The sequence below is a fragment of the Mangifera indica genome, chromosome 12, assembly GCF_011075055.1.
Source record: "Mangifera indica cultivar Alphonso chromosome 12, CATAS_Mindica_2.1, whole genome shotgun sequence".
Classification (NCBI taxonomy): Eukaryota; Viridiplantae; Streptophyta; class Magnoliopsida; order Sapindales; family Anacardiaceae; genus Mangifera; species Mangifera indica.
In genome coordinates this window covers 13,581,871-13,594,364 of record NC_058148.1, presented here as the reverse complement: position 1 = coordinate 13,594,364, position 12,494 = coordinate 13,581,871, and the positions used below count along the sequence as shown (strand labels likewise).

At 30.6% G+C, this 12,494-nt stretch overlaps 1 protein-coding gene across 1 annotated transcript; it reads left to right on the top strand.

Moving 5' to 3' along the window:
* Positions 1 to 5,176: 5,176 nt before the first annotated feature.
* LOC123193675 (probable hexosyltransferase MUCI70) lies at positions 5,177 to 11,079 on the top strand. The gene is made up of 9 exons (XM_044606738.1): positions 5,177 to 5,936; positions 6,594 to 6,923; positions 7,115 to 7,328; positions 7,511 to 7,617; positions 7,703 to 7,902; positions 8,186 to 8,289; positions 9,857 to 10,044; positions 10,129 to 10,328; positions 10,476 to 11,079. The coding sequence occupies exons 1-9, from the start codon at positions 5,681 to 5,683 to the stop codon at positions 10,755 to 10,757; spliced, it is 1,881 nt and encodes a 626-aa protein (XP_044462673.1). The 5' UTR covers positions 5,177 to 5,680; the 3' UTR covers positions 10,758 to 11,079.
* The last annotated feature ends 1,415 nt before the right edge of the window (positions 11,080 to 12,494 follow it).

Here is a 12,494-nt window from a genome sequence, read left to right as displayed (position 1 = left end):
ACAAAAGCAGATCTATCAGCTAAACTGCGTTTATATTACATGTTTTCCGTGATCCCTTCGAATTACATACACTGCAAAGTTAATTTAAACCATTTTCACGTTGACTGACAAAAAGACAGCCTCTGATTCAGTCAACACGTCAGAAATCGGACGCTTGCATGGTTTGGACTTTGGATCGTCCTTGTCCTGTATCTGTCTCCACATTTATATATTTATTTAAAATATTAATATATTTTTATATTATTTAGTATATATATTAAAATAACCAATATATTTTAATTATAATATTTAAAACAATTAATTGATTTGATTTTAATTAATTTTATTATTTAATATATTTATATTATATTTAAAAGACAAAAAAAGTGAGCGTTTTTCACTGGTGTAAAGATGGAGACGGAAAGAAAATTTTTTTTAAAATATCAGGGATGGAAATTTTTTTTTTTTTTATAAATACGAAACAATAAATTTTTATTATTTCCGACAAATCGAGACACAGATTGATTATCCTACAAGGACTGGAACAGGAATGAATGAGGTGTTCCACCCCACTGGTCCTCCCTACGCCTACCCATGCTTTCCTCTTCCTCTGCAATTAATTCAAGCTATTAATGCAGATAAGGAAATGACCGAAGATGGTTGAATGAATCTTGGGTTCAGGTTCAGATCAGAAATCTATGTAATAATGTAGAGGAAATAAGTCAAAGATTTGCATATTGGGATTACTTGAGGACACATCTATACTAATAGATGTAGACTCATGTGCAACACTAAACCAAACCCAGGAGGCATTACTTCTTCAGTGTCATGTGTTTTCCAGCACGGTGCATCAGATTAACAGGAGCCCAATCAATTTGAGACCAAAAAAGTCATTCTTCATTGCCCATTGACTTTGCTAGGCTCTTATTTGGTCTTTTTATCCTTTATTAGAGCTTGAATTTAAATTCAATTTGAATAAATCTAAAATAAGTTAAACTCAAAGGAGTTTGAGCTGGAAAGTTCAATACTTATTAGCTCGAATTCAACGTTTAGAAGTGTTTTGTTTGAAAAACTCATAAACCCGAAAATTTTAATATAAATAAACTAAACCGATATTATTTTACTTAATAATTATTAAAATAATATCGTTTTAATACCAAACTGAACTCAAAATTTGATTCAAACTTAAACTCAGACTTGATTTATCTTAAACAAATTAAAGTAGAACATTTTTCAAATAAGTTCAATTTAACTATTGAACTTAAAGTTTAAATAGGCTCAAACTCAATTTGGATTTACTTCCAACCAACCATTGCTTTCAACTTCACAAAGTCTTAAATCTTTTTAGGGTGATGTTAGCTGTTATTATTATGGTTTGACTGGCACGAAACAGGAGTAAATTTTAAGAAGAGTAAATTACCATATTCCACTCAAAGTTTAGGGAAATAACTTTCCACCTTAATCTACAACTTCTACCAAAATTGTAATTTTATTATGAAAAACTTTAAAAACAAACAGTAAAAGGGCATAAAAGATATTTTATCTTCCTTATACACTAAATTTTAAAAAATCTAAAATTTTGAAATGATATAAAAATAAAAAATAAAAGTTGATTGACATAGAATCATTGGATCACACTTAAAAAGGTAAATTTTAAGAAGAGTAAATTGCCATAGAACTTAGAACCCTTATTCAATAATGGAGTTACAATTTGGGGTGAATATTTGCAATTTATGCATTTGAGGGTGCACCAAGTGTAATTTCCCTAAACCTTGGCTGGAAAAGTGTGATTTACTCAATTTAGGAAACGTAAATAGATTAATACGACGGCCAAGTGCACGGTGCCTTTCAAAATAGACTTTCTTTTATTTATTTTAGGCCAAATTAGGTTTACTGACCCGAGGGAGGGAATGTGGAGAGCGTAATTTTATCAGGATAAATTCAAAAAAAAAAAATAATAATTACTTTTTCAGATTTAAAAAAGATAAATAATATTTTATTATTTTAAATAAATTATTAAATATATAATATCTTTTAAAATAGGTTTTTTTACTTATTTTAGACTAAATAATTATTTCTTACTCAAGGTTTGATAAAAATTTAAAGAGTTTTAGTAAAAATAAAATTCCAAGGGAGAGAAGGAAAATAACTTTTTAAAATTTAATTTAAATAAAAATTATTATTTTTTAAATTTATTAAAAAATAATATTTTTATTATTTTAAATATATTTATTAATTAGATAATAATTTTATTTTTAAAATTAATTATTTTTAATAATTAATGAATGAGAGTTAGAAATTTTAATAAATAATTAAAAAAAATAAATTTGCATCAAATCTGCGGTCGAGTGGGAAATAGTCATTAGGCCTTTATTTTAACATAAAGTCGTGGCCACCAAATTAGGTCATAATGGTGAAGCCGACGCCGGCCATCACCATAATTAATTATCCTATATTTTAATTAGATTATATTCCTTTCAACGACCCTCTAATCAAACATTAGAATTACATGTTTATTATAAAAATCACAACTTGTTACTTTTAAAAATTTTTAATTGGGTGTTACAAAAATAATAAAAATGTACACCAAAAAAAATCATTAAGGGCTTCATCAAAGTTATTAAGCATTGTTAAGTAGGTGTCATGAATCTTACCAAAAGCTACAACATGCACATGATAATGTCCCCGTCATGTGGCATTAGCAACATTCCTTAATATTAATAGGGAAAAGGACAATTTCTCATCTAAATTTTATTTTAATCTTAAAATCTATAATAAATGAAAAATTCAAATACTCATTTATAAGCTAATTACCATAAAAATTTTCAGTTAGATATAGAGATAAAATTATTATTTTATCTATAAACCTTAAACCTTAACGTTTATATCATTTTTTTTCTATTAGTTTAAAAAACTAATATTTACTCCCATTATTAAACTTTGAAAAATTTACTTTTCTCTCTTTTTAGGTTTCATCTTTGGTGGCTTAGGGTCAGTCAGTAACTAAGAAAAAGTAATAGTGTTCTTTGACGAAGAACAACCCTTCATCGTTTAGATCAAGATGACGAAGTGTCCTCCAAATAGGGAAGAAGCGATAAAGGATAACATTTCGTCTTTGTGGGTAATTGTCCTTCGTTGTCTTTTGTGGTTAGATCTAGAAAATAGATAGAAAGCGTCGACCGTTAACTAGAATGTTGGTGGCTGGAGAAGAAAAACAAACTTTAGGGGTGAAATCTAAATATTTCAAACTTTGAGAATAGGGGTGAAGTATTAGCTTTAAAACCTGGGGGAAAAATAATATAAATTTTAAAATTTTAGGGTTTATGGATAAAATAACGATTTTATCCGTACATCTAACTAAAAATTTAGACAACAGTTAGTTTATAGATGGGTGTTTGAATTTTTTATCTGTTATGGATATGATTTTGAGATTATATTAAAATTTGGATAGAAAAAATATACAAATAATTTTCTTCTCTCATGATTTGAAGGACCACTTTGTTCATTAAATTCATGTACATGGCTATAAGGGATCGTTTTTTAATCCCAAATAAATGAAACTTAAATTTTTGCACAATTTGCTATATCTAGACATATCATGTTATCATCCAAAAAAAAGTCTGCCTTTTTGCTTTTATTCAAGGAAATTATAAATATAAACTCCAAAATATATATATAAAAGAATATATATTTAAATCTTTTTATAATAATATATCAAAATCAAAATCTTAATTTATTTAATAATTATAAAATTAATCATTAGATCCGAATTTTATTATATTCAGTATAATTGATTCAATCTCTTATATAACAACTTGGGAAACTATAGAGATGGGCAGCGCTTAGAAGGATTTTAAGCCAAATGGGTAAGGGAAACATGACATAAATTTGTGATAAATGCAGAATATGGTGGAAAATTCTGTTTAAAAATGACAACTTTCACAACTTAAATGTCTTCAAGATCCTCTTGTTCTGAAGTTTAAAAAACTAAATTAATCCTTTATTTAGTGATTAATTTTTTTATTACATTTTATTGGGTGTAATTTTTTATTATTTATTTAAAGAACTAATTTTCTTAAACCAAAATTAGTCTTAAAAAATGTTCGAAATTATTTTAAAGGTTTATATAATATTAAATATGTTTAGTTTTATGGAGATACTAAAAATACCCTATCTATATTTTATTATTAAAATTATCCTATTTAGTTGGTCATATAATAAAATAGTTAATTTAATTATTATTTTTAAAAAATTGTTAAAAGATAATTTTAAATTTGTTATAATTTATCCTTACTAACTAATTGTTGGGATAAAAGTGTTCTTATGTTAATTAAAATCACAATAATAAACATCATTTATGATTAAACATCAACTCTACACCTAATCTAACACAAAAACCCTAAAAAAATTTATCAAAATCACAAAAAAATCAAACATTTTCGTCCAAAATTTCAAATAAGAATCCTAACGCTAAACAACCAAATTTCACATCAAATCGCTCAAATTGTGAACCAAAATGCATAAAGAGATAACAAGAGTTGTTTTACTAACCTTTTTGTCCATATTTGTGGCCAAAAAAATCGCAAAAATTGTCGGATAAAATTGGAGTTGCTGAGTACGCAAAAACGCGAATTCGAAATTTTTGTTTTCGTGTGTTTGGCGGTGATGCACGTGGTTATAGCCGATTTTGATTGGAGGGGTATTTTCGTCTCTTCACAATTTTAAGGCAGTTTCGTTTAACGGTAAAATGCAGAGGTAGTTTATTTTGCCCCCTTATCTTTGGGATAATTATTTTAATTTTCCTTAATTTATCCTCACTTAAACCGATATTAAGGCTAAGATATTTTACTACCCAAACTTTCAATAAAAACTGAAAAACAAAAACAAAAGCAAATCCAAGACACAAACAGATTCACTGAGAACAAAGCTCCCAATCTTGCTGCATTATGTTTTCCTCAAATTCAACGAAATATTTATTTATTTATTTATTTATTTACAAATTTAACTTAATTAAAAATAGCATTAACCTATATAACTCAGTTGTGTAATATCTTGTCCTAAAATAATTTATCATTATTTTATTCTATAATAATTTTGGCTAAATCTTTACCGTCCGATCTCTGACATCGCAACTTACATGGCCGCAACCTAGCCTATCAGATTTTTCAACTTATTGTTAAGTTTATATTCTTTTTCTTTTTTCCGCATTATTACTTTGATCTAAATTTTGCCATTGATTTAAGACATCCTAAAAATTAGTAAAATCTTTATCCAGATTCAATGAAAAAAGAAAAGACTTGATTTCTGCCGAACACTTCGTATGCCTAATTAAATCCAAACTCATTGTGTTTCAAACAAAGATTTATATTAAAAGACTCCACTTTGATCTGAGCGTTTCAGTTTTTATTTCAATTTGTCTTCATCTCAAAGTCGGAAGTCCATGAAGTTTTGGTTTTGAAAACGCATTTTTACAAGTGGAAACACTTCATTGAATCGAGGGCTAGTTGAGCAATCTGTTAAAGCACATTTCATTGGAATTTTGAGGCGCCCCAGAGGTTTTGAGGCGGATTTAGTGTGGTGGGTTTCGCATGGTTTGAACAGCTGAATTGGGTTGGAATTGAGTTTTTGAAGTTTTTGTCGGTGCGTTTTGAAAAATAGTCGTGAATGAGGGTGAGATGAAAGGAGTGTATGTGTGTTTTAGATGACGATGACTGGAGGGTCATTGGGGATTCGTTCTGGGAGTTATGGATCTTTGGATAAACAACAGTTACAGGACGGTGGAGGCTTGTTGCCGATCCAACAAACTTCGATACGTATTAAGCCTTCAAAGATGTTCAAGGAGAAGGATGGTTTGGTGGCCTGGATCTGTAAATTTGCCGGCCGCAAGAAGGTTGGAATGCTGTTACTATCTGTTATCTCCGCAGCCGTTTTCGTCTGGGTTTTGTATGTTGGGAAAGGTTTGTATGAACTTGCTGGATTGTTCAGTATTGATAATTGAATTGTGTTGATGATTAGTTACTGTTTTAGTTAAGTATTTTCATTAGAGAACTTGCAGAAGGATGTCTTTTTTCTGTTATACCATTGGTTTGAATTTAATGGATTCTTGTTTAAGATCATGTTTATATTTGGGAGTATAATGGTGTTTTAGTCATCTTTCATCTTTGTATAAAACTTTGGGAAAGGGATTCTGAAAAGCGGCATTTTCCAGTTTGCATGTTGAGTGTGTTTGAAATAGGATAAAGCTTGGTTGTGATCATTCTCTCTTCGGATTTCATTTTGATTTGCTATTGTAAAAATCCTGTGAAATTAAGGTCCAGCTCAACACCTTCTTTCTGCGGAGATGCTGGCTATCACTTGATACGGATGATTAATTTTGATTTCTAATGACTCCATAAATTGCTTGAAGTATTTGATGCTCACTTATTCTCTTTTATGGGTAACATGTTTTGAAGGTTGAAATTTCTCCAATAAGATTGTTTTTAGTGTTAAAAATAATTCATTTGAAGACTACTTCTGTGCCTGCATACTCCAGCTTTCACTAAATGACTCCTTCACTGAAGCTGGTACAAATAGTTGCCACTCTTATCTTATTTGTGCTTTTGGTATGTTTTCAGGTGAAGATACACAGGAGATAGACCATGTACCGATCATTAGTTTCAGTGGAAACTTTACTGTAAATTATTCTGAATCTACACCAATATACAGAGAGCAAACTGAAAATATGTACAATCAGAATTCTTTTAACAATACGAACATTCATAATTCTTTTATCACCGTGAACAATCTGAATATTGTAGTGAACACCGGGGAAGCAATTGAAAATAGGATTTCTCCCCCTCCTACTCCTTCATATTTTCTGGGTTACACTCTTCCACCAGGGCATCCATGTAATAGTTTCACATTACCTCCCCCACCAGCAGATAAAAAGAGAACTGGACCACGGCGTAAGTTTCTGTGACCTATTCAGAGGTTTCTTTTCTTTCATCCAATTTTTTGTTTATATTTGTCAAACAGAAATTTCTGTGTAAATACAAAGTCATTATAGGTTTCTAGAAAGCAATGGCATCTACAAGCTGAGATATACTTCATATTGATGTATTAAGTTGCTGAAATTTTCTGCTTGTTTATGTTTCAGCATGTCCAGTATGTTACCTTCCTGTGGAAGAAGCCATTGCCTTAATGCCAAGTGTCCCCTCATTTTCTCCGGTAGTAAAGAATTTAACATATATTGTTGAGCCAGAGTTGAACAGAGATACAGAATTTGGAGGCTCAGACTTTGCTGGATATCCTACTTTAGCACAAAGAACTGATTCTTATGACATAAGAGAGTCAATGAGTGTGCACTGTGGGTATGATTTCTCAATCTTCTTGAAAAAAATTATGAGACTTGGCTGTTGATTTCTTTGAAACTTTACTCGATAAATTAGATCCTTTAATTGTCTATGCTTGTGGCAATTTCTTACTCCTGAAGCCTTTAGTCATATAAGTTAGCTGTGTTTTTTTTTCATTTTTCATAATGTATATCAATCAGGTTTGTCAAAGGAAAACCTGGACGCGGGACAGGATTTGACCTTGATGAGGAGGACCTTCTTGATATGGAGCAATGCCGTGGAATAGTTGTTATATCAGCAATTTTTGGTACCACTCTATACATGCAATTTAATTAAACATTTTTCTGTTTAAGCTGATCTTTTGCTTATTAAATAAATATATTATTTTTCAGGGGCTTTTGATGATGTAAACCAGCCAAGCAATATTAGTGAATATTCCAGGAAAACTGTATGCTTCTTCATGTTTGTTGATGAAGAAACAGAAGCATATTTGAAAGCCAATAGTGGTCTTGACAGTAGTAAGATGATGGGGATATGGAGAATTGTTGTTATACATAATATTCCATACACTGATGCGAGGCGGACTGGAAAGGTAAATGCTGTAAATCTCCGCTAGATTCTTTTTTCTTTAAATCAGATGTAAAGAGGTTGTCTAATTTCTGATATGCAGCACTCTAACTTTAAATAGTTGCATCTTCTTTTACCTTGATGAGTGCTCTATAATATAGATTCTGATGCACAATACTATATTGCATTAGCTTTTTTAACTTGTGGTTTGGTTTTACTTCAAGCTTATTGGTTAGTATTCAAGGGGCTTTGTGCCTAAAAGTTATTCTGCTTTAATACACCTTTTGACCTATATGCATTTATCTCAGATTCCAAAGCTTCTGCTACATAGGTTGTTCCCCAATGCCCGCTTTTCATTATGGATTGATGGGAAACTTGAGCTTGTTGTGGATCCATATCAAATTCTTGAAAGGTGAGTCAATTATTCTCTTGATCTTTAATTTATGTATTTATGTGTAACGTTTGAATTGATATGTGATTATTGTCTTTCAAATTGGTCTGGTTAAATGTTTTGGCCTTATAAATTTCTCCGTTGATACTTGTCATTGGATTTCAAGAGTTATATATGATGGTTAATCATGATGTTTGGTACCTTGTCCTTATTAAAGGGAAAAATGTGATCATTCATGTTTAATAAATTGACAATAAAATTATTATTTTTTTAATGGATGTTTTGCTATACTCTTTATATATTGTATCCATCTTTGACTTCGGCTTAATCTCTTTCTAATTTTTGTCATATTTTTCCTACTATATTACTTTTCTTTCATGTGAATATATAATGTCTTTCTAATATCCAGAGTCAAGAGGATCACTCCATGCTAATTGCCTTTGCATGGGTGTGAAGGTTTAGAGATGCTAATTTTTTTTTTAATTTGACTGTTGGATCATGTACAATGTTCTCATTTGACCTTAAGATTAGCTGTTGCTTCTTGAGGATTCCTAGTTAGATGGAAGTTCATGTGAAAGATAAAATACTTTTTCATTGTTTGAAATTAATATTTCATGGCTGAAGGCATCCATGTGCAGATAGAGGATTAGTAGCATTCTTAGCCCTAAGTCATCTATCAAATGTCAAAGGTATCTACACTCATGAAACTCATTTATGCTATATAGTGAGATTGGTGAGTGGTTATAAATGATCTTTTTGATATCTTGACGATGCCCGTTTGTGGAATTTTGATTGACATTGTTATTGCAATGCAGGGTGTATGTTATATTTGTTTAAAGACTATAAGTTAATAATATAAACTAAAAGACACCTTTAATATGGTCTTGTTACTTTTTCTTATTAAATCTTTGGATCTGGGATTGCACCATATGATTGTATCATCATTGTAATCTCTTTACTGATAGGAATATCATATGATTTTTTTTCTTAGGATCTTTTCTTGTACATATCTCTTTAGGCGAGGACAGCCTGTGTTACAAACATGACTGAAAAAGGATTATTGTCAACCTAATATCAATTTTTCTCTACATTTTCTTGCCTTGTATCTTATGCAATAAAAAAGGGCCTCTGTCAATATCTTTTTATATGATAAATAACTTACTAGCAGTATATAGTGCTGCATACTTGCAGCTGGGAAATTTAATGAAATTTTTTTTTTTTAATTTTTCTCTAAATTTTGTCTTGCTTCCTATATAAGCAGCTTTTTGGAATTTGACGTTGTTAAGTGGTGTGGTTCATATTCTGTTTTTTCTTTTCCTTTTTATGTGGGGAAAGGATTTGGGTTGTTTAGCAAAAACATTGCATTCATGCACACAAACATGACGGATAGGATCTCAGAAGTCTTCTGGTTGTGAGTGTTGTAATCAGAGATTGGATTCATTACATATAGGGGTTACAATATCGTTTTTATACTAGCATTTGTTATGTGGTTGAGAGCTATACCTTTTAGTTTTCCTTTTTCTTCCTTTCGGAAGAGATGTGTATTTCTCACCCAAAATTTTCCTTTCTCCTTCAATCTATCCTTCAGGCACTTGTGGAGAAAAAATGCTACTTTTGCAATTTCTAGACATTATAAGCGCTTTGATGTCTTTGTGGAAGCTGAGGCAAATAAAGCTGCTAAGAAATATGTTAATGCTTCTATCGACTTTCAGGTTGAGTTTTATAAAAGTGAGGGATTGACTCCATATTCTGAGGCTAAGCTTCCAATTACAAGTGGTAGGTGCAATATGCTTGCTCGCCTTTTCTTTGTTCTGTTCTTTGTTTTGCCATTTATGAAGCTTCTCCGTTATGGTTATTCAGATGTCCCTGAAGGATGTGTCGTAATCAGAGAGCATGTTCCTATCAGCAACCTTTTTGCCTGTCTTTGGTACAATGAGGTTGATCGTTTTACTTCCAGGGATCAACTAAGTTTCTCCACTGTGAGGGATAAAATTGCAGCAAAGACAAATTGGACAGTTAATATGTTCTGGGATTGTGAAAGAAGGAATTTTGTAGTTCAGGTGATTTTTTTTTGGTTTATTTCATAGTTATTTTCTTTTAAACTGAAATATACGCTTTTTAGAGCATTGATAAAGTAAAAATTTATCAAAATTCTCTTCCTTGTGTACTTCTATTCATTTTTCTCTGTATACTTTGGCTGCCTGCAGAAATATCATAGAGATCATATCTTTCTGCCGCCCATTCCTGTTTCATTTAGCCCTCCACCACCCCCGCCCTCACCCCCACCTCCATCACCACCACCACCACCACCACCATCACCACCACCAGTTTTGTTTCATGACATACCGAAGAAATTGCCAAATGAATCTTCTGGAGGAAGGATTGTAAGTAGTCCTGTGAGAAAGGCCACTCCAAGGCATAGCCGGAGGTCTGGATCTAGGCGTCATCGCAAAGCTGTTGCCGTTGGTAGGGGCCTTGATTCAAATTAAAATTTTGTTCTACCCAAAACACCATTCTTTTTCTTACCTGCTGGAAAACCCATTACCAGTCTGGAAGATCAATGCGAGATGAGTATTGTAGCTTTATTTCCTCAATTTTGTCTGAATACTTTATGGAGTTGGGTATTTATATTCATTTATTTTTGTGTATATATATTATTATAATTTTGGGTTGCCATCATATTGCATTCATCTGGTAACCCTTTGCATTCAAACAGCTGCATCGTATTGAAACTCATTTGTTAAATTGTTACAGTGACGGCTTTTCTCTTCTTTACTGAGAAGTAATAAAATCCAAAGGACTTTTGCTGAACATTCTCCTCCTTCTCCTGCTTCTGCATTGCTTCAACTACTAGCATTTTGAAAGCTTTGGGTTTTCAGAACAGCCACGTATTAGAGATGCAATAGATCCTTCTGGTTGTCCTCTTATGAAATCTTTTGAGAAAACAAGTCTGTTTAAAAGAAGAAATGAGTTACGAGAATTTCCCCCTTAAGATATCACGATATACATGTATCCCCCTCAGGTGTCAATATGATAATTTCCCCCTTCGCATTTAATTTAACAGATTAAGTGGAAAAGATTTAACTCAATATTAAATCTTGGCAATTAAGAATTTACCATGAAAGGTGACAAGTTTTGTCAAAAGCCCAAGTTATGAAACCATTTTTTTAATGAGTAAGATTATATGTATAATTTTTAATATAAATAATGATATATTATTATATAATTTGATAATTAAAAATTAAAAATAAAATAATATTTAACTATAAAATAAGATATTATTATTTATATATAAAATTTTATAAAAAAATTTATATGTATAATTTTATTATTTTAATATTGGTGATCAGAGGCAAAGTGCCGCAACAATGACTGGAAGCCAGAAGCAGCCAAAATTATAATTAAATTTATATTTACGTGACACCAACCAAAATCTTATCCTCTCATCTCTTTCGTCCCCAGAGCGTGACTTTCTGAAAGAATTGTTTGGTCCTTTTCCATGCACACCTTTCACTTTTTTCTTCGATTCACACTAATCTAAACAAATTTTGTTTGTTTCTATTTAACTGTTTACACTTTTCACCACATTATTATCTCATATTGCATTTTGATAATAATAAGTATCATATTTTTTAGTTGGGCAATTCGATCAAATGACACAACAAGGCCACCCCTAAAAAATAAAAGGGTTTAAGGTCTATTTTGCATATCTGTAGGGGCTTACTAATTAGTTAAAAAAAAGGGGAGATTTCATAATTATTACAAATTAGTGAAGTATTTTATTATTATCTCTATTCCCTTGGGAATTTTTATAGTAAATATGAATAAAATATTCTCAAAGTTAATAATATATTTAATTTAAAATAAATTCTGTGGAATTTTTATTTAAAAAGTAATTTTTTAAACCTGAAAAAATAGAAGAAGGCAATTTTAAAACTTAAGGCTGGCCAAGGCGTAAGGTCTCCTGTCGGTATCTACTGAGAATCTTCCACGTAATGACAACCTCTTCAATGTCCTGTCCATTCCTGGGCCGGTCTAGATATTTATTTAGGGTAAAGGAGTATTTTACAACAAGTTTTAATTCAATTTTAGAAATATATTAGTTAAAGATAAAAAATTTAATATTTATTTATTTTTATATTATTATTAAATTTTTTATTAAAATAAAATTATTATTTAATAATAATATTAAAAAATATATAATTTTATCTTTTTTTTTCAAGAGT